Genomic DNA, 23440 nt, shown 5'->3' on the forward strand with positions numbered 1-23440 from the left:
CAGTAGTTTATAAGCTCCATGCCCCCAACCCTATATTTCCCCTCCACGCCCACTGGTAACCACTGTTTGTTCTCTATATCTGTGAGTCCTAACTCCTCTTTATTCCACTCCAGGTTCCAGTGTTTCCTGCAGATTAGGGAACAGGATATTTCCAGGTTCTGTCTGCTTGAGGCTATTAGTAGTTTCTGGGGTTTTCCAGGTGGTTCTTTCAACCAGGAGACCAATCTCTCTGTCCTCCATGGGCCACACCCCAATATAAGCCTTCTTATACCTATTACACACCATTTTTTCATTCACTGAAATTTTAGAAATGTTGGAGTTTCTTATATTTCAGTTTCTAGGGATAAAGAGATCATTTTTTACTGGATTCTTAACTGTTTGTTGAAATACTGACATCTCTCTGATGAAATATTTTCTTTAGCTTTTCCAGCACCTAATTCTAGGATGCTTTCTTTGCCTTACAAGTAATAAATATGGCTAATGCAAGGGTCAGCTCTCAAATCAAGGATGGGATAAAGAATGATAAATGGAAGTAGGCAGGTGAAACTTAAGAGTAATTCTATCTTCTTATGAGAGCCTGCCCCCCATTCTACTAATTCTAAAATCTAAATTATCCAATATTATTTTAAATGGTTCACAAATTTGGGGTCCCTTTATTCACTGTGCTTTACCCAGAGATTAGATAGGCATCAATCCTATCCTCTAGTAGCTTATGCCTCAAAAAAAAAGAGTAAATGTGTGTAAAAACTAAACTGGTATATTACTCTCTCCTTTAGTAGACAAGGAGGAATAGGGAAGGTTTTATGTAAAAGATGATGATGTTTGAGTTGAGACTTTAAGGATACGTTGGCCTTAAATACATAAAAACAAAAGGCTTGCCTGGATTATAGTTAAGATCATTGTATATGGCATCAAGCAGAACTTAAACTCCTGACTTTTAAACTAGGTACCCTGTGCCAGGTACCTAGACTCTAAATGCATCAGCACCCACTCTATAAAATTGAGATGATAAGACTATCTAGAGAGTTATAAATAAGATGATAAGTATAAAACACCGAGCCAGTCATTTGCATATTTGCTCTCAAATATATCCCTTCTCCCTCTTTATTGCAAGAGGTTAATTCCTGAATGCTGGGTTTCCCAGGCTCCCTTGTGATCTGGTTTCTAACTGGGTTTAGGCATTGCAAATACTGGAGGAAGATTGACCAGATCCTCTAGATGAACCTGAGGTATGATTAAATTAGTGACCTTTATTCAGCAGGCAGTGAGGGTAAGAAAAATGAGAAGCAAGACAATCAGCCTTGGGGGAAAGGGAAGTGAGGCAAGGAAAAAATACAAAACAATGCAATTCAATGTATTATCACACTGGATAATGATTCATAATGAGTTTCAAAAACGAGCTGACAAGCTCCTTGGCCAGTGGGTTTGCTCATCAGAACTGCAAGAAGGAGCCTCATCTAGAAGTAGTCCATGGGAGAGAAAGGAAGGGAATTTATCAGTCCCACTCTCTCCTATCTCTCCTATCAACGTTCACCTCATGGGGAACTAACCCCCTGCACTTTTTGCTTGTGGCATTTGCCTATAACAGCTGCTCAGAAACCTGGATCCCATACCCTGCAGTGTGATGTCTCATCCAAATCCGAAAGTGTGTGTATGGAGTGGTAACCCAGCACTGGTAGGGTGCTAAGAGAATAAGAGGGGGTTCAAGAGAATTTGATATGGTGCACAAGATTAGTATCCAATACATATCATCCTGCAAGACAGTGGTGAAGGAAAATCTTCCCAATGGACAAAACTTGAAGCAGGGGGTTGTCTGCTTTGCTTGAAAAAAAAAAAGATGAATTGATGTAGATGATATATATACCACCTTGACTGTGTCTTACAGGTTGGCCTGTGGTCCAGGGCTGAAAAATAAAAGATTCAAAGATTGATAACAAAGAATTATGGATAGAAGTATGCATTGAATGTCTAGGAAAGGGTCCAGAGTGAAAATATTTTTGTCCCATGTGAATACACACCAGAGGACATACAACACAGAGAAGGCACTCAACAATCAGGTAAATAAGATGACCCAACCTGTGGATGTTGATCAGCCTCTTCCCAGCCACGTGTTGCTTGTTCAGTGGGCTCTTATACAAGTGTCTTTATCAGTAGTGGTAAACAGATAGCTTGAGGAGAAACCCATGCTCAGGCAGAGATTAGATCCCTGCTGCTACCGACACTTGCACCTAAAAGGCCAACTCTGAAGCCTGGTTTTTCACCATTTCTAAGAGAAACTAGACAGTCTTCTAGCGGAATGTTAATTACATTGAACCAACAGCAATTTGTCCTCACAAAATAGGTACTGTTCCAGAGACAGATTCATTTTCCATCTTACATTGCTTCTGCCAGCACCACCATTTTTAGACTTACACCATCTGTGTATCCGACAATATCACCTGCAACCAAGGAACTGATTTTACAGTTCCAAGAACTCTGATAATGGGATTGCCCTGTGGAATGCAGTGGTCTGACAATGTACACCATCAGCCAGAAAAAGTTGGCCCAATAAAACTCTGGGACGTACTGCTGAAGGCGCAGTTATGGCAGCAATTTGGAAACCCCACCCTATGATATAGGAAGGTTGTCCCGTAAATTCTGGTACATGCTTAAAATCAACAACTAATATGTGATGGCATTTTTTAATATCCATTATAAACACACTCTTCAGAGAATCAAGAAGGGAGGTGAATGTGGCCCCTATTACCATCAAACTTGTAATATTTACAGAACATTTTCTTTCCACCCCCCCAACATAGGGCTCAGCACTGTTCGAAGGGTCTAGTAAAGAAAGGAGAAGCTCTTCCACCAGAGTAAGAAAATCTGTTCTAATAAATAGGAATTTGCCACTATCCCCTGGCTCTCTGGTGCTTCTTCAGCCACTGAAGAAATAGAGGATGAGGTTTCTATACTAGCTGGAATGACTTATCCCTATTACCAAGAGAACTTGAGTTGCTGGTACATAATGGGGGCAAGGAGGACTATGCCTAAAACCTAAAATATGAATTGGAGAGATTCCTAGTTACCAATGTCCAGTAACAATGGCCAATGTATTAAAGACAGGAACATTGGTATTGAACATTCAGGAATGAAGATTTGGGTCACCTTACCAGGAAAAGAACACTGCAGTACTGAAGTCCTGGCAGTGAATGAGGAGAATTTGGAATGAGTGACAACTTTGGTCTTATAGCCAATTGCCAAGGTGGGAACTGTTGCAGCTGTGTATGCATTATGTTAATTGATCTGTGTGCATATTATTGAACATTTGCCAAAGAAACCCTGTGGCGTATGTATTAACATCCTCATATAATAGATGAGGACAGTGATGCTCAGAGAAATGGCATGTCACAGTAAATAGCAAGCCTAGCACTGAATCCAGTCTGCCCTATCATGAGATCTGTGCTCTTTTCTACAGTTCTCCTCCCAACAGTTCTACTTCGTGCCTGCTGGAAACCACAAAGGGTCTGCAGCGATGTGAAGCAGAGTCATTTTCTGAGTGTTTTCAAACTCACATACAAGTCTCTTCTTCCTTTCATTTTTTTTTTTGTTTGTTTGTTTAACTCTGTTTCCAACTTTGCTCTCTGGAACTATGTTCCTGGAATTAAGTCTGAGTACAGTGGCACAATTTGGACATTAGATATCACCTGAGAGCCTTTCACTGAGCAAATTCTCTTAAAAACAGAATTGGAAATTTCAAAGAAGCATGAAGTGTCTTTAGGTTTCCAAAATCTATACAAAATATTAAGTGAAGTTCAACGGATGTTTTTACCTCAAGTTATACAGGGGCCAAAAAAAAAAAGAATGAGTAAGAAGGAATTGAGAATTCTTCTAGCCTTACCATCCTTCCTCTTTTCTCCTTTCTCCTCTACAGCCACATTTCTATCAGCTGCCCCTGCAGCCTCTGCCTGAACTATCAGGGCAGGCTGTTATCTCCTGGCTGTCCCTAAAATGAGGATTTTCCCTGGAACTTTAACTCTCATGCATCTATGCCTACTGCGTCACTTAAAGCACGTCACCTCACTCCATTCAGCCTCTGTGTCCGTTTCTGTAATGAGTAATAAACCCTGAATCGCTAAGTTGTTGTGTGACTTAAATAATATAACCTGACATAGCAGTGTTATTCACAATAGCCAAGAGATGGAAGCCACCCAAGCATCCATTGACAGATGAATGGATAATCAAAATCTATACCCAGGGCTTCCCTGGTGGCGCAGTGGTTGAGAGTCCGCCTGCCGATGCAGGGGACGTGGGTTCGTGCCCCGGTCCGGGAAGATCCCACATGCCACTGAGCGGCTGGGCCCGTGAGCCATGGCCGCTGAGCCTGCGCGTCCGGAGCCTGTGCTCCACAATGGGAGAGGCCACAGCAGTGAGAGGCCCGCGCACAAAAAAAAAGTATACCCAGACACTGGAATATTGTTCAGCCTTAAAGAGGAAGGAAATCCTGTTACATGCTACAACATGGATGAACCTTGAGGACATTACGTTAAGTAAAAGAAACTAGTCACGAAGGGACAAATACTGTATGATTCCACTTACATGAGGCACCTAAAATAGTCAAACTCACAGAAACAAAAAACAGAACGGTGGTTGCCAGGGTCTGAGGGGAGGGAATGGGAGATTATTGTTTAATGGGTACTGAGTTTTAGTTTGGCAAGATGAAGAAAGTTCTGTGCATGGGTGGTGGTAATGGTTATACAACAATGTGAATGTATTGAATGCCACTGAACTATACACTTAAAATTGGCTAAGATGGTAAATGTTATGTGTATTTTCCCACAACTTTAATAATAATAATAAAACAGCCAGAGAAAATCCCTAGCTCAGTGATAAGTTCACAGTTGGTGCTGAATAAATGTCAAGTCCCTTCTTACCACTCACTGATGTGATGCCACCTCGGGGTAGTGCGAAAAAAATCCCTCTCCCCCTGAAATTAAAAAAATATCAAGTCTCCTGAAAAGGAATTGTTTGGTGAAGTAGGAAACAGAAGGTGGCCTTTGCGGGAGAGCTCCGGGCACTCCTGTCCATCCAAACCTCCTTAAGAGCCGCTCCTGCACGCGGGCACACCTCGTAGGCGTGGGGTGATGACCAGGGTCAGATAAAGCAGCATGACTCCTCCACGTAGCAGATAACGATATTTTACTCTATTAGACAGTGAGGACACGGGAGGGAGCGCAAAGCAAGGACTAAATGCTGCGGAGCGGTCACTCAGTCCCAGCCTCCAAAAAGCCCCCGCCCACGGTTCCCGTCGCAGGCCGCACCTCAACCCCTCCTCCTTCCTCCTCCCTTTTCTCCTCCTGCTCCGCCCCCCTCCCTTTCAGACTGGCCTTTGACAGGAAATCGAAAGTGAAACAGGGAGCCGGCTAGTATCTGCTCAGTTCTTGGAAAAGGTGAGTGAATTTGGTTAGACGGAGGTACCCCAGCCCTGCCTTGGGGACCTCTCTCCCCTTCCCCAGATCTGAAGAGCCCCTTCCTAAGCAGTCCCCACCCCTAGAGCCTTCGATCTCAGTTTTCCCTTCGCAGCAGGTCTCCCTCAACCCTAACCCAGCAGTTCTTCCCCTGCTGCCTGGGTGGAGGCTGGGCTGCGAACCCGACTTCCAAGAAGGAGCTCGGGCTGCCCAGCTGCCGGCACCTGAGCTGGGATGAAGGACCCAGGGAAACTGGGAGAACTAGGATGGCAACCTAGCTTGGAGGGTGGTCCAGGGGAGCCCGGTGTGGGGTGGGTCTGCAATCCCTGAGACTCCCATCCCCAAAAGGCCCCCTCTAGAGGTGAGAGGGACAGGGTGCTTAGAATGTTAGAAACGTATGGGTCTATGCCCTGGAAGAAACGAAGACAGGTGCCAGGTTCAGAGTAGCTGAGAGAAGAGCCCAGGGAGTGCTCAATCAACCACACATTTGTGTGTATGTTTGTGTGTATACACATATGTATATACATATACACATATATATATGTGCACATACAGATATACATATATACTTATGAGAATATATAAGAATAAATATAAATATTCTTATATATATTCATATTATAGATAGATAGAGATAGTTCCTGCCATTATTGCAAAAATTAATGAAGATCTATGTGAAGTAGGTAGCATCTGGCACCTGGAAGGTGCATGGTAAATGGTCGCTACTATTAGGATTAGCTCTCAACAGAGTCGAAGACCAGTGGCCTGAAAAGGAAGATGGACAGGTAAAGCCTGAGCACTGAGGGCTTAAGAAGAGATGGACATGATGAAAGTCGAATTGTAAGCAGCTGTATCTTAGGTTCTCAACAATTTTTGCTATCTCTTTTGGGGACTCAGTTTCCCCTTCTGTCTGACTGGATCAGTGAACCAGACTATGGAGGAGAAGCTCTTGTTATTCAGGTTGAGTTCCTTTTCTTTTCTTGTTTTCACCCCCACCAGCTCACTCTCCCTGCTGGCTTCCTTTGAATTGTCTTGCTTTTCTCACACAGCTCTTCTCATCTCCTCCCTTCCTCTTCTCTCCTCCTTTCCTCTTCTTCTCTCCCACTAGGCCACTGGAAGATCTTCCCAGTGCTGCTTAATAGGAACATTACCCCTATGGCCTCAGCAGTGCCCTTGGCAATGATGTGGGAGGAGGTCACGTGCTCTATCTGCCTGGATCCCATGGTGGAGCCCATGAGCATCGAATGTGGTCACAGCTTCTGCCAGGAATGCATCTCTAAGGTTGGGAAACATGGGGGCAGCGTCTGTCCTGTGTGCCGGCACCAATTCCTGCTCCGGAACCTCCGGCCCAATCGACAGGTGGCCAACATGGTGGAGAATCTTAGAAAAATCAGCCAGGATGCCAAGGAGGGCACACAAGGGGAGCTGTGTGTGGTGCACGGAGAGAAACTTCACCTATTTTGTAAGGAAGATGGAAAGGCCCTTTGCTGGGTGTGTTCCCAGTCCCAGAAACACCGTGACCACCCCATGGTCCCTATTGAGGAGGCTGCTCAGGAGTACCAGGTGAGGCCTTAGCATGGAGGCACGAACAGGTAGAAAGGAGATAGGGCCTTGATGACTGCTTTGTTCCCCAGGGCTGGGAATGGGAGAGAGTCACCTGTGGAGTTGAGGTGATGGGGAAAGGATGGGGGTCTCCTGCCTTCTGTGTCTTATTTAAGGGGAGAATTGCAAGCTCAGCACAATTTTCTCATTCCCCAGGAGCAGGGTGTATGCTCTGGGAAAATGCTGCATGGATCATGTTTCCTTGTGGCCTCCTGGTTAATTAAGAATGAGTAGTGCCCCCATCCCTACTACCCCAACAGTGTGGCCCTATTTTGTAAGAAACATCAGGCTTTTTCCAAAGTCTTCCCATCCACAGAATTCCTACCCCAAACAGACTCTAGTTCTTGCTCATCCTCTGCACTCAGACTTTTCTAAGAATCAGTATGATCTTCCCCCACCTCATGCCACCGCATCTTCTTGATCTGAGTGGGCATTAACCTGCTATCTTTCTCTGCAGGAGAAGCTCCAGGTGGTACTACAGAAACTAAGAAACAAACAGGAGTTGGCTGAGAAGTTGGAAGTAGATGTTGTAATGAAGAAAGCAGCCTGGAAGGCAAGAGTCATGTCCTGAAGGGAATCTTAGATCAGAAGCCTGGGGAGGGTCCAGGATCCTGGACTCAAGAAAGCCCTAACCATAGCTATACCAGTGCCTATATCTCACTCCCCGAGAACCAACTGTCCCCTAGGTCTCCTGATGGAGGGGAATAAAAAAGGGTATAGCTCAAAGAGAGCTCCCAATCACATGGAGAGTCTTAAGAGAAGGTGCTGAGGGACAAGACATACCCTGAAGCTCCTGCTCCTTGAGCCCAGTCTCTGGAGATGACAGCACAGAGCCTCAGTGTCTGGGACAGAGGAATCCCAGGAGAGATGCCAATGACTTGGCCTGTCGGGAAATGACAAGGGCTGTGAGGAACAGACTTAAGGGAACCATCAAGGTGTAAGGTAGGAAAAACAGTCTGACCAGTTGGTTGCTTGACCATGTCCAGAGCTACAGCTTGTTCTGCACCAGGAATTAGGAGGTGGGGCGTGTCAGGGACTAGAAGGGAGTGGAAGGAGCCCATGGCCAAGGGATCCCAGAAGAGGAAGATTTGGGGCCCGGGAAGGGTGAGTCAGGCTGTGGTGGCAAGAAGGGTCACCCTGTGTCATCGAGTGACCCTCCAGTTACAAGCAGGAGAGAGCAAGCCAAGAATATCCCAAAGACTCCTTTTCCCCAGGACTTAGGAACGGGGCTGTGAGCCTGTCTTTGAGAGGTTGTTGGCAGTGGGACCAAGTGTTACTCCCTCAGTTACTCACTGAGATGTGAAGAGCAAGGGGCATGTTCCGGTGGTGATTTGAAGGAGGTTGAGGAAATCTCCGGTACCATAGGCAGATGCCGCTGTGGTTAGAGGGCAGCCATGGTGCGCTCCCACCAGTCCCATTAACCTCTTAGTCCCAGGAGCCTCAGCCCCCCGCCTCCCCAGCAAAATGGTGTACGTGTGTGTTTATTCTCAGACAGAGCCAGAGTGGTGAGTCTTCCAGGAATAGAAATAGATATGGGCACTTCCATTCCCAAAGCTTAGGAGACTGTGATAAAAAACCACCTCTGGGCTTCACTGGTGGTGCAGTGGTTGAGAGTCCGCCTGCCGATGCAGGGGGCACGGGTTCGTGTCCCGGTCCGGGAGGATCCCACATGCCGCGGAGCGGCTGGGCCCGTGAGCCATGGCCGCTGAGCCTGCGCGTCCGGAGCCTGCGCTCCGCAACGGGAGAGGCCACAACAGTGAGAGGGCTCGCGTACCGCAAAAAAAAAAAAAAAAAAAAAAAAAAAAAAAAAAAAAAAAACACCTCTTTTCTTTCCATTGACACCAAAGGGGAAAGTTGAGGCACAAAAATTGAGGATTCACGAAGAGTTTGTAAGACAGAAAAACTTTCTGGCTAAAGAGGAGCAGAGGCAACTGCGGAAGCTGGAGGAGGAGGAGAGGCAACAGCTGAGAGTCCTGGGGGCCACAGAGGCCAGGCTGGCCCAAGAGAGCCAGGCCCTGCAGGAGCTGATCTCAGAACTAGAGAGGAGGAGTCGGGGCTCAGCGCTGGAACTGCTGCAGGTGAGGCCTGAGGACGGGCTCCCCTCTGAGATTCAAGGAGTCATTGAAAAAAGCCAGAGCTCTTCGGGGCTGCCTTCAGAGCACACAGAGACTTGGTCCCTGGAGGTTTCTTAAATAAAACAGACTGGAATTCAGACCCATGAGTGGTTTGCATTCAAGACATGGAAAGGTACAAATTTAGGTGGGAATATTCCATGCAGCAATTAAAAGAAATGGACATCTCTGGTAAGTGCCTGCTCTAATACATACCAGATTCATGACCTTGAGAAAGGACCTTAATCTTTCTGAGGATCAGGTTTCTCATATGTTAAATAGATATTATAGTATTACGTATCTCATAGAGACAGTAACCCAGCCCCAGCTCTGCCACCAATTCTCTCTGTTACCCTAAGTTGTCATTTTCCTTTCCTAGACCTAATTTCTCCATTTGTGAAGCAAGGGGGAGGGAGTGGGCTAAATAACAGGGGTTCCCCAGGCTTTAGTCATAAATTTATCGTCTTTACACTTTCTGCTACTTATGTGAACTACCCAAATGATTTGAGCATGTTACTTTTCTCTTTAAATTGTCTCACTCTTTTACCTGAATAAATTTAGTTTAAAAGGAAATTTGTCCTCAAAGACAAATATCATGATATCACTTATATGTGGAATCTAAAAAAATAATGCAAAGGAACTTATTTTACAAAACAGAAACAGACTCACAGACATAAAAAACAGACTTATGGTTACCAAGGGGGAAAGGAGATGGGAGATAAATTAGAGATTTGAGACTAACAGATATACACTACTGTATATAAAATAGATAAATAACAAGGACCTACTGCATAGCACAGGGAACTATATTCAATATCTTGCAATAATCTACAATGGAAAAGAATCTGAAAAAGAATCGATATGTGTGTGTATATATATATATGTGTGTGTGTGTGTGTGTGTGTGTGTGTGTGTGTGTGTGTAACTGAATCACTTTGCTGTACACCTGAAACATTAACTATACTTCAATTAAAATCAACTATACTGGGCTTCCCTGGTGGCGCAGTGGTTGAGAGTCCGCCTGCCGATGCAGGGGGCGCGGGTTCGTGCCCTGGTCCGGGAGGATCCCACGTGCCGCGGAGCAACTAGGCCCGTGAGCCATGGCTGCTGAGCCTGTGCGTCCGGAGCCTGTGCTCCGCAGCGGGAGAGGCCGCAACAGTGAGAGGCCCGCATACCGCAAAAAAAAAAAAAAAAAAAAAAAAAAAAAAAAAAAAAAAAAAAAAATCAACTATACTTCAATTAAAAAAAAAAAAAGAGAGAGACAGGGACAAAAAAAGGATCCGCTCTTGGGAAAGCCGCACAGGGTCCTGCTCGGTTTCAGTACATATAAAATGCTTAGAACAGTACCTGAAATAGAGTATGTGGTTGCATAAGTGTTAGTTAATTTTATTATCATTTATATTATGAACTACCTACTGAACATAAAAATAGTAGATTGGAAATGAGGAAATAAAGCTAAAAGTAAAATAACTGAGAAAATAAAATTAAACCTTGTGAGCATAATTTTGTCCTCCCAGGGAAATCAGGACCAGGAAATGAGAATTTTAGAGAAATATTAAAATGTGACTTTGTTTCTCCCTTATTTGGCCTAAGCCAGTGTTCTCATTTGGTAATATAGCTTAGATGTATATGCTAATTGCATGAATTATTGAGTTATATGGCTATCCTTGTGACTTTGTTTGTTCTATGCCTGTTTCCTAATCTGTAAATGGAATATAAATAACAGTACTTACCTAATAGGAGTTTAGTAATAATTAAACAAGACAAGTTATACAAAAAAAAAAAAAAGAAAAGAAAAAGAAATTTGTCCTAAGCAATAGTAGCCAGGTGTTATGTTACTGATACCTTTTCTAATGTATTTCATAACAATAATATTAATAACTGCAAATTCTTAAATAACACATATAACATGCCAGGTGTTTAGTCCCTCATGACAATGCAATGAGTTGGATGTTACTGTTATCCCCATTTCATAGATGAGAAAACTAAGGTGCAGAGATGTGAAGAGATTTAGAGACTAAAGCTAAATAGCTTAACCAAGTTCACCTGAATAGTAAGAGGTGTTAAGTAGAACACACATCAGTGAATTTATTTTTTTTAAAAAACTATTTTTTATAAATTCATTGATGTGTGTTCTACTTAAAGTCATCTCACATCCACCAATGATATGTTTGCCTCACTTTGGGAACCTTTGGACTAGATGGTCTCAAAAGTCCCTCTGCTGTAACATTCTATGGTTCCTCTTTCCCCCATACCTTTTCTCTGGGTCAGATATGGTCATGAAGCCATTTCTGGTTTGTGCAAAAAAGCCCACAGGATTGATTTGACTTGGCGGGCTCTCTTCTTCCCGTTATCTAAATCTTGCGTCAGCCCAGCATTGAGCAGAGCTTTCTAAGGCACTTTTTCCTGGGCCTAGGAGCCTGCCGGTTCCCAGGTAAGGACCCCAACCCCTGCCACAGAATATTCTCAGATGTTTTGGTTTCACATACATGATCCAGGGGGCTATGTTAACTACAGCAGAGGACAGAGCTCTAACTAGCCAGCCCTTCCTCCCCAAATTGTGCAAGCCCACAAATAAGAGTAGTTTCTGTGCATTCTGTGCATGCTGACTTGGCTATTCTTTCTCTGTGACTGCCTCTGGGCCTCAGCCAGGCTGGCTATTTGCCCCTTTTTTCTCTCCCACCCACCCCCACCAAGAATCTGGTCTTTTTAATTTGTTTTCTGAGTCAGAGTTTGTAAGCTGCTCTTCCTTCCCCTAACTGTAAGTCACACCCATGCTGGGTTTCTGCTTCCCCCACAAGCACCCACACACGCCTTTTGTTCCAAGCTGGTCAGAAGCGTCTTTTGGGACTTGGCCCAGAGGGATGGGGCAGAGAGCAGTTGCCTGTGGACCTCAGGGTAGCATCGCGTGACCCACAGGACTGAAGTCTCAGTCATAAACCAATGACTCCAGATCTTACTCTCTGTCTCTTTTCTCCTCAGGAGGTGAAAAGTGTCCTGGAAAGGTAAGGAGAGGTTTTCTTTGTTAGAGGATGGGACAGCAGGAGGCATATATACCTGTGAAAAACGGTTTTGAGTTAAAAAATGTACATTGACGTTATCCCCATCCTCTTCCCTATTCTCAAAGACCCAATCCTCCATAAAATATTTTCTGGTCTCAGAAGGCTAATTAATGGACATCTCAATTGGTGAGTTGCCCAAAGTAATTGGACTATAACGTCTTCACAAAGTGAAGTTATGACCAACAGGGAAGTTCTGAGTCTACAGCCTGCTGGGACTCCTTCTTTAAAAAGAATCTAACCAGTTTCAAACTGGTTATCGTGGGTCTTACCCACGATAGGGGTGAGACTCCTTAGGTTCCTCATGGAAGTGATTCAGCCTATATCAGACACGTTGATGTAAAATGAAACAGAATGTGCTTGCATGGTGACCTCAGGCTCGGAGTGGAGATACAGACTGTCCAGGTGCTGCAGAGGCCCATTGTAGCCAGCAAGCCTTGGACAGAAACTAAATCCTACCTCCTTTTGCCCTTCACCCTCAGGAATCCTAACACAGGAGGTGTTTTTGCAAATTGCATTATATTAAATTATCAGTCATCCCCAAAGGCGATTATAGCAACAGGATTTGGGTGAGGTAGGAGCTGGAGTCAGGGTCGCTAAGTCTTTTTCCCCCAGGAGTGAGTCCTGGAACCTGAAGGAGCTGGACATCACCTCCCCAGACCTGAGGAATGTGTGCTATGTGCCCGGGGTTAAGAAGATGCTGAGGACATGTGGAGGTGAGGCCTGTACCAGGGGTGTGGAACTGGCCTGCTGGGGAGTGAAAGGGGATAAGGAGGATGCACAGTGCATCCCAGGGTTGGGGAGAGATGTCAGGTCAGAGTAGGTGAGGCAGGGGCCAAAATAGGGAAGGTGGTTCCCTCAAAGGCCAGGGCAAGGGTCAGAATTGGCTAGGGGGTCATTTCCTCACCCAGTGAGGCTCAGGGTCACCCTTTCATCCTCATCCCCCCACCACAGGCACAGGGTCACTGACCCCACACTCTCCTGGCCTGACTGTGGTCTTCTCTCTGCAGTACACATCACTCTGGATCCACATACAGCCAATCCGTGGCTCATCCTTTCGGAGAATCTGAGACAAGTGAGGCTTGGAAACACCCAGCAGGAAGTGCCTGAAAATGAGGAGAGATTTGATACCTATCCCATGGTACTGGGTGCCCAGCGCTTTGACTCTGGGAAAGTTTACTGGGAGGTAGATGTGACGGGAAAGGAGGCCTGGGACCTGGGGGTTTGTAGAGACTCCGTGCAGAGGAAGGGGCAGTTTTTGCTCAGCCCCAACAATGGCTTCTGGACAATTTGGCTATGGAACAAACAAAACTATGAGGCTGGCACCTGCCCCCAGACTCCCCTCCACCTTCAGGTGCCTGCACGCCGAGTTGGAATCTTCCTAGACTGTGAGGCCAGCACTGTTTCCTTCTACAACATCACTGACCGTGGCTCCCTCATCTACACCTTCTCTGAATGTGCCTTCGCTGGACCTCTGCGGCCCTTCTTCAATCCTGGTTTCAATGACAGAGGAAGAAATGCGGCCCCTCTGACCCTCTGTCCACTGACGATGGGCTGATAGGGATCCAGATGGCTCTCTCTGGACACCAGCACCTCTCTGTTGGTTCCCCTTCTCAGCCACTGGCCCTGTCTCCTTTGCCCATGAACTCCAAACCACCTTTGTCTCTGCAGAGGTGTCAGGATGCCAGCAGGCAAACTATGGCAGGGAGGTCACCGGAGGTCTATGTCAAATGACCTGCAACACCAATATTCCTGCCCTGCATTGCTTTATGATTCCCTCCATGAAACAAGCTACTTGTATTTGGCCCCCAAACTCATCTGGATCAACTAAAACATGTTTCTGCCTTCCTTATGTGATTTGAGTTTTGTTTTCTCCTCTCCATCTCTAGGCCTTTGGTCAGATCCCTACTATGTATCTTGCAAAGGGCCTCCTAGATAAATTGGGCCTCAGTCTATCCCATCATTCCTGTCTCGTACACATCTAGGATTATCTTTCCAACATACACGCATCAGATCATGAGTGGCTCCCCACTGCCTATAGAAAAATAGCCATTAGCAGCCACACTTTTAAAATAAAGGCTGAGGTAATTCCCTGGTGGCCCCATGGTTAGGACTCTGTGCTTTCGCTGCTGAGGGTGTGGGTTCAATCCATGGTCAGGGAACTAAGATCCGCAAGCCCAGTGGTGCAGCCAAAAAAATAATAATAAGGTAAAATAAAGGCTGAATTATGCGTGCCTTAGATTGCCATGTTAAATATCCAGCCGGATGTGCTCCCCCCATTCCCACTATTATCTCCCAACCACATCTTGTTGTTACTGGAGTTGGTTAAAGGGCATATCAATATAAATGGCAGGTGTGATGGGTTTTGATATGCCAACTTGCCTAGGCTATAAGCCCCCAGTTTTTCAATCAAACACTAATCCAGATGTTGCTGTGAAGGTATTGTAGATGTCATCAAAATCCATAATCATTTGACTTTAAATAAGGGAGACTGTCTTAGATAAGCTGGGTGGGCCTAATGTTCAATAAGATGAAAGTCCCTAAGGGCAGATCTGAGGCTTTCCTGAAGAAGCTATTCCACTTGTGAACAGAAGCTTCAACGCATGCCCAAGAGTCCCAGCTTCCCCTTCCTGATAGTCTGCCCCGCGGATTTACGACTTGCTTTGCCGGCTCCCACTGTTGTATAAGTGAATGTTTTGCAATAAATAAGTAAATCTCTTTATATTTATCTCCTGCTAGTTCTCCTTCTCCAGTTGAACCCTTACTGGTGTGAAGGCCAGGATGGAGGTAACAGTTATCACCTGGTTTCAGCAAACTCTTTCTTGAATTTAAGCTTTTAAGGTAGGCACAGTGGAGCTCTACACCTGAGCATCAATTAGTAGGCTGCCTGAGAGCCACTATCCTTCTAGGAACCCTGATTCCTTATCTAAAATAGAATCTCAGATTGCCCTTAGCAAATCTAAATATTTCATGAAAAACTTAGATACCATACAAAGATGTCAGTGGCCTTAAAAAGAGCTTATTGATAAAGGAGTTGTTTCTAGGAATGAGTAATGGTCTATCTTAACACTGGACAGAAAGAAGATATATTGATGGAAAGATAAAAAGAACCGAATCCTCAGGCAAGAGACAACATCACAGAGTTAAATCAGTGTAAGTTGGCAAAGTCGACCAGTGCCTTGGTTGATACACTGGAGAGAATATGGAGGAGAACTCAGTCCTCTATGAATGGGATGTACTGGGGAAGGGTTGGATTCTGTATACCCAACATGGGTCATAGAGAAATATTTTTTAATAGAAGGGTAGGGTATGAAATCAGCTTTTCTGCTTCTCTGTGTCTCTGTCTTGGGTTTGACCAATGTAAATGATGGTGGGGGTTTTTTTCCCTTCAATTGATATACTGGTGGGAGGAGACTGCCATAATGATATAAACTTAAATATTCTCATTTCTCAAAATCTGAATGCCTTGACATATTGGGTTACCCTGATACTTGGAGATGTACATTACACAGATGACATACTGCCATCCCCTGGGTCTCCACCAAAAGGAATTAGAGATTTCATAGTATCTCAAATTTTATCCCCACCAATAATTACTAACAAGTGATGCAAGTGATACACACCTGCATGTCACACACAAGATTATCATAGTAAGCCAAAGACAAATATCATATGATATCATTTATATGTGGACTCTTAAAAGAAAATGATACAAATGAACTCATATACAAAACAGAAACAGACCCACAGACATAGAAAATGAATTTATGCTTACCAAAGTTCAATTTTTTTGGATTGTACATATAAGAGAAATAATACTGTTTTTGTCTTTCTGTGTTCATTTAGTATAAGGTACTCCAGGTTTATTCATGTTGTCACGAATAGCAGGATTTCCTTTTTTATGATTGAATAATATTCCATTGTGTATATGTACCACATTTTTCTTTTTTCTCCCAGCTTTACTGAGATACAACATTTTTTAAGTTTAAGGTACTCAATGTAATGATTTAATATATATAATTACAACAATAAGGTTAGTTAACACATCTGTCATCTCACATAGTTACATTTGTGTATGTGTGTGGTGAGAACTTTTAAGATCTACTCTCTTAGGAACTTTCAAATATACAATACAGTATTGTTAGCTATAGTCATCATGCTGTGCATTACATCCTTATAATATATTCATCTTACAACTGGAAGTTTTTACCCTTGACCACCTTTACCCATTTCCCCTACTCCCAACCCCTCACCTCTGTTCCCTGTTTCTATGAGATTGTTTTTTTTTTTTAGATTCCACTTATAAATGAGATCATACACTATTTATCTTTAATTTATTTCATTTAATGTAATGTTTTCAAGGTTCATTCATGTTGTCACAAATGGCAAGATTTCCTTTTTGTCTGAATAACATAAATGTATATATATATGTGTGTGTGTGTGTGTATATATATATATCACATTTTATTTATCCATTCATTTGTCAGTGGACACTTGGGTTGTTTCCATGTCTTGGTTATTGTAAATAATACTGCAGTGAACATGGGGGTGCATATAACGCTTTGAGATATTGGTATTGTTTTCAGATATATACCCAGAAGTGGAATTTCTGGATCATATGATAGTTCTATTTTTACTTTTTTGAGGAACATCCATACTGTTTTTCATAATGGCCCCACCAATTTACATTCCTACCAAGAGTGCACAAGTGTTCCCCTTTCTCCATATCCTTGTCGGTATTTGTTAAATCTTTTGGGTTTTTTTTGATAATAGCCATTCTAAGAGGTTTCAGGTGATATCTCATTGTGGTTTTGACTCACATTTCCCTGGTAATTAGTGATGTTGAGGATCTCTTCATGTTCCTATTGGTTATTTATATGTCTTCTTTGAAAAAGTTCTAATCAGATCTTTTGCTCATTTTTTTAGTCAGGTTATTTGTTTTTTGTGGGGTTTTTGCTATTGAGTTTTCTACTGAGTTTCATGGGTTCCTTATATATTTGGATATTAACCCCTTATCAGATATATGATTTGCAAATATTTTCCCCCATTCCATAGTTGCCTTTTCATTTTACTGATTGTTTGCTTTGCTGTGCAGAAGCTTTTTAGTTTGATGTAGTCCCACATCTTTATTTTGCTTTTGTTGCCTGTACTTTTGGTGTGATAACAAGAAAATCATTGCCAAGACCAATATCAAGAAGTGTTTCTCTATATTTTCTTCCAAGATTTTTACAGTTTCAGGACTTACATTTAAGTCTTTAATCCACTTCAAGTTAACTTTTGTGTATGGTGTAAGATAAGGGCCCAATTTCAATCTTTTGTATGTGAATATCCAGTTTTCCTAACATCATTTATTAAGAGACTGTCCTTCCCTCATTGAGAATTCTTGACACCCTTATCAAAGATTAATTGACCTTATATGCAAGTGTTTATTTCTGGGCTCTTTATTCTGTTCCATTGGTCCCTTTTCTAATTCAGAATAAAAGTTTATAGATATAAATATAGACATCTCAAATGTATATATTATTAAATTAATATAATTCTGCCTATAGGTTTTAATTTCAATGTCCTAGACAAGTTCATTGTAGAAAATAATTCTCATTGTTTAATATGATTTAGTTTGGTTTTGATATTTCTATTTTTCTGGAACCCTATGCATGCGCTAAGAAGAGTCTCTAAGAGAATAAGTAACTTCCTCCAGGTCAAACACATCACTTTCGGTGAACCCAGGACTCAAAGCTAATTCTGAGCCGACAACTTGTGCTCTTTCCTAAACACCACCTTCTCAAGATAACATGGTATTCTATCTTTAAAAGCCATGACGGGGCTTCCCTGGTGGCGCAGCGGTTGAGAGTCCGCCTGCCAATGCAGGGGACGCGGGTTCGTGTCCCGGTCCGGGAAGATCCCACATGCCGCGGAGCGGCTGGGCCCGTGAGCCATGACCGCTGAGCCTGCGCGTCCGGAGCCTGTGCTCCGCAACGGGAGAGGCCACAACAGTGAGAGGCCCGCATACAGCTAAAAAAAAAAAAAAAAAAAAAAAAAAGCCATGACGAATCACTTTGTTCACAGTCAGTACCACCCTTTGTTCATAAACCTCTACAAAGTAGGCAAAGGAAATGTGAGGTCCTACGTTGATAAACATATCACCTGTCATACAAACTCAGCAGTGTTTCCACTGTGAAGACAAAGTACTAACCACACACTCTCGAATCTGCCTGATCTTGACCCCATAAATGATGGGGTTTAGCATAGGAGGGGTTAACATGCAGATGTTTGCCAGCAGAATGTGGGCATAAGGAGGAACATGATGCCCAAACTGCTGGGCAATTATGGTAAAAATGCCAGTAAGTAGAACATGGAAATGACCCCAAGATGGGAGCCACAGGTGCCTAGGGCCTTTTGCCAAGCTCCTCGGGAAGGGAGGTGGAAGACTGCATTGAGGATGAAAGTATAGGAAACCAAGATGTGCAAGGTATGTATCACTACAGTAGAGAGCAGAGCAGACAAGCCATACCAGACATTGACACGAATGTCAGCACAAGCAAATTCAGCAACAGCCATGTGCTCACAGTAGGTATGTGGTAGCACATTGCTATGGCAGAAAGGTAGTCTCTTCACCAGGAACACATCTGGGAGTATCACAGAGAAGCTCCTCAGGACCACAGCCAGACCAAGCCTTATGATTACTTCACAGCGGAGCACTGTGACATAGCGCAGTGGGTCACAGATGGCCACATAGCAGTCAAATGCCATGACCAACAGAATTCCTGATTCAGCAATGAAGGTGGCATGGATGAAGAAGATTTGGGTGACAGAGCCATCAAGGGAAATCTCTCCAGCATGGAACCAGAATATGGCCAGGGCTTTGGGCACAGTGGTAGCGGACAAGATGAGGTCAGCCACAGCCAGCATGCAGAGGAAGAAGTACATGGGTTCATGGAGGCTGCATTCAGTGACGATGATGAAGACAGGGAGGCTATTCCCAAGGACAGCAACAAGGTAAGAAATAAAGAAGGGGCGAGAGATCCATATGTGCTGGTCTTCCAGGCCAGGGATCTCCAGCTGAATGAAGAGTGAATGGCTGGTACCAGTGTGGTTGGGGGTTGCCATGCCTGGGATGAGTCATTTGGATGTTGGTATATGGGATTTGGCAGTCATCTCTTCTCTCTTTCCAAAAAGGTGAATGGGGCTGGAGTGGGGGAAGTGGAAACAGATCATTTTTCACTGAATGAGAAGTAGAAAGGCACCTGGTCAGGAAATCAGGAAACATGGGTTAAGACTCCATGCCATTCTATTCACCAGCTATGTGATCTCAGTAAAATTACTTTCCTTCTCTGGGTTTCTCTTTTATCACTTTAAAACTAAAGTTGGGGGCTTCCCTGGTGGCGCAGTGGTTGAGAATCCGCCTGCCGATGCAGGGGACACGGGTTCGTGCCCCGGTCCGGGGGGAGGATCCCACATGCCGCAGAGCGGCTGGGCCCGTGAGCCATGGCCACTGAGCCTGTGCGTCCGGAGCCTGCGCTCCGCAATGGGAGAGGCCACAACAGTGAGAGGCCTGCGTACCACAAAAAAAAAAAAAAAAAAAAAAAAAAAAAAAAAAAAAAAAAAAAAAAAAAAAAAACTAAAGTTGGACTAGATATCTGTAAGAGAGTTGTTCCAGCTCTAGAATGCCATAGGATCTTAGCATCAAATTGTTACAAACAGTTGAGAGCTGTGAATAACACTGCAGTTTCCACTTTGACCATCAGAATGGGAAATGCATCTCAAAAGGCAAATGGTAATTGAGTTAATTATCAATTTAACAAACCTTACTGAACACATTGAGCACGTACCATGGCTCCTGGAGGACCTACTTGAGGGGAGACAATTAAACAAAATAGCTATACAATACAGATCGTGCAGAAGAATGTTAAACACAGTGGCTGTGGAAACATGGAAAGTTTTCTAGGAGTTCAGAAAAGTTTTTCTAAAGGTGCCACCCTGAGTTGAACCTTGAAAAATAAGTAAGAGTTTGCCAAGTAAAGTCATGAGGGGAGGGGAGAACACAAAGTCACAGAGATCTGAAAGGACATGGAGTTTGGAGGAAAATTATCATGAGTCAGGGTTACCATAGCCTGGAGGACATGGCACGAAATGATAGGAAATAATGTCAGGCAGTGAAGTAGGGGCCACATCACTGAGGGCTCTGGGTACAAGTGTAAGGAGTTTAGAATTTACGTTGAAGCAGTTGGAACCACTGAAGGGTTCGTAGTGAGAGAATGGCATAGTGCAGTTTGTATTTTGGGTCGCTCTCTCTCTGACAGTACTGTGTAAGAAGGGTGGGGAAGGGAAGAGGCAGGTTGGAGGACTGAGACAGAGATCATTTAGGAGCAGCTCTGTACTAAGTGCTGCACGGTGCATTATCTCAATCACCACCATGTGAGATAACTGTACTCATTTTCCCATTTTACCAAGGGAGAAAAAAGAGAGCTTAGAGAGTTCGTCATCCCCCCACCCAAGGTCACATGGCTGGTAAATGGTGGAGCTAGAATTTGGCTACCCACACCATGCTTTGAATCACATCACATCTACCTTACTCCATCTTGGTCCCCTTCATCAGATGCTTGTGATTTCCTGACTCCTGATCCAAGGGAAAAAACAAAAGTCACCTGTTGTTAATTCCTTTAACCACCCTCATTCTGCCACCTACAAATTTATATTTGAATTGTCTTTTCCCTCTTGCTCCCATTCAAGGCTCAGCCCTCCATTGGTGCACTGGACCCCAACCTTCTCTCCATTAATCTGTCACTCTGGTAATTTCAAACTCTCTGCTGACCCCTTCTCCTTAGTGTGTCTGTTCCCCCATTCACCTCGGTTTTACAAAAGGAGGGATGTGCACTCTCTTCATCTATCATCTCACTACCCTCGTAATCTTTACCAAATGCCATTTTACTTATAACACCAATATGCCACTAAAGCTTCCTTTTCCAAAATAATCTATCATATAATAGTTGCCAAATCTAATATTACTTTTCATTTCTTATTACTAGTAATCTCCAATTTCTATCATTAATACTTCTTTATTTGATGATAGCAACCATTAAATATCTACTTTTAGATATATTTATTATTTCTAATTATTGCACCAAACGTATGAAATTGAAAGTATCACTAGTTTGTGCGTGAAGAAACTAATCTCATATAGGCAACTGCCCAAAGTCAAACCTTTTAGAGGCTAAACTGATATTTGAATTCAAGATTATTAGAGCCAAAGCTTCCATTCGCTTTTGAAACGTCCACTTTTGTTTGTTGATTATCTAACCACCTTTCTTTGGCTTCCTTTCCACTCCCTTCTCATTATTTTATTTTGCCAGAATGTCTGAGACATGTAAGACAATGTAATAGAGGAAAAATCATATGGGCTTTAGACCTATCTGAGTTCAATTCCAGCTCTGCCTGCTTCAAATCCACAAACACATAAACTTCCATTCATATTACCATATTATCATACACATTCATTTATACAGTCACAACACACATATTTACTCACACAAATTTTGATGATTTACACACTAACACACATTTTCCCTATTCACGCAAACGGCTCTTCCCCATGAACGCGCACGCGCGAGTGCGCGCGCACACACACACACACACACACACACACACACACAAACACACACACACCCTTTTAAACTTTCCTTCATGTAGACACCCACCGAAATTCACACAGTCATTACCCAGTCAAACTCACTCTCACTTATCTAAGTCATAACTTTGCCTATCTCCATGCAGCATGCTGGCTTTCCTCCCATTAAATCAGTTACCTCAGGGAGGTGGAGATTCCAAATGTTATTCAACTCTTACCTCTGCCTCCAGCCTGACGGTCCTCTAACATGTGCCAGAACAAAGAACTCTCTCTGGGAATGCAATTCACAAGACAATCCCCCACCCTGCTTCACCATTTCCACCCTGGAATTGCCCAAACATGAATCAGAGATGTAAAATATCAATGCTGGTTGACACTTTATACCAACAGTCGTCAAACTGCTGCCTGTGGGCCAAATCCTGCCCACCACCTTCTTTTATAAATAAAATCTTATTGGAACATAGCCATGCCCAGTTATTTACCTATTCTCTCTGACTGCTTTCATGGGACAGATTGAATAGTTGCAGCAGAGATCACATTCGAAACTTAAAATATTTGCTGTTGCCCTTTACAAAAAATTTTTGGCAATCCCTGCTTTAGAATAATCTTGTATGATTTATTATTTACAAAAGCCACAGAAGGAAAGGCAATTTTCCCAAGGCCACAGAGGAAGTGAGTTAAGATTTCTTGCCTATCATGCCACTGTTTCCACCATGCCACAAAGCTTCTGCAGACACATTTTGGTCTGTCCTCTCTGACTCTGCTCTCAGGGGATGGAGAATTCCAAATACAGCCTCTATTGGGTGACCAAAGGATGAAGACAATTCATTATTGTTTCCCATCTCTCTCATGAATAAACTCAGCGTTTCCCACCTCCTTTATCCCCACCATTCCTGCCCATAGGCAGAAGGACCCAAAGAGGCACCAGCCCACCCTGGTCAGTACCAACCTACATCTCTCCTCACCCCAAACTGTCTATCACAGCCATCAGAAATCGCAGACTGGAGCCATGTCCCTGCCTAGATGGCAGAGTATTCTGATAACCAGCAGACTGTGTTCAATGGCCAGGGGATCAAGCCGGAGGAGGAACTGCAGGGCAAATTATTTTTTCTCTGAGCATGTTTGAGGACCATGAGCTTACTCATGTGACTCTCTTCTCCCCTAGGATCTCCTCTACTGAGGATGTCCTTAGTGATGTAACTGTAAAGCCCTTAACCCTTCTTGTCTGAGTGCCAGAAGCCTCACGTGAAAAGGATGCTGGAGAGGTTATATGAGCTTAAGAGAGAAAAGGAGGTGGGAGAGATGTTTTGGAGTGAGAGGTCAGGGCAAAGGATAGGAATGTGGTTAAGTCCCCGGAACTTGGTCAAGTCCCCGGAACTTATTCCAGTGCATCTTCATCAACCCTGACTTCCAGAAGGCATAGAAACACTTCAGGAGCTGGAGTCTTATAGAGCAGCGGTCCCCAACACATTTGGCACCAGGGACCGGTTTCGTGGAAGACAATTTTTCCACAGACAGTGGGGGCGGGGGGCGGGGGGAGGGCAGGATGATTCAAGTGCATTACATTTATTGTGCACTTTATTTCTATTATTATTACAT

The 23440-nt window shown here is 43.7% G+C and overlaps 2 protein-coding genes across 2 annotated transcripts; one reads left to right on the forward strand and one right to left on the reverse strand.

Annotated features, from left to right (window-relative positions):
• The first annotated feature begins 5360 nt into the window (after positions 1–5360).
• TRIM21 (tripartite motif containing 21) lies at positions 5361–14068 on the forward strand. The gene is made up of 7 exons (XM_059069566.2): positions 5361–5426; positions 6553–7007; positions 7504–7599; positions 8894–9124; positions 12140–12162; positions 12832–12932; positions 13227–14068. The coding sequence occupies exons 2-7, from the start codon at positions 6600–6602 to the stop codon at positions 13772–13774; spliced, it is 1407 nt and encodes a 468-aa protein (XP_058925549.1). The 5' UTR covers positions 5361–5426; positions 6553–6599; the 3' UTR covers positions 13775–14068.
• Positions 14069–18373: 4305 nt separating this feature from the next.
• On the reverse strand, positions 18374–19323 carry LOC131759965 (olfactory receptor 52B4-like). Its single transcript, XM_059069558.1, is given in 2 exon segments — positions 18374–18558; positions 18561–19323. Coding segments are annotated over 2 exon segments (948 nt in total).
• Between the last annotated feature and the right edge of the window lie 4117 nt (positions 19324–23440).

Source organism: Kogia breviceps, chromosome 7, assembly GCF_026419965.1.
Source record: "Kogia breviceps isolate mKogBre1 chromosome 7, mKogBre1 haplotype 1, whole genome shotgun sequence".
Taxonomy (NCBI): domain Eukaryota; kingdom Metazoa; phylum Chordata; class Mammalia; order Artiodactyla; family Physeteridae; genus Kogia; species Kogia breviceps.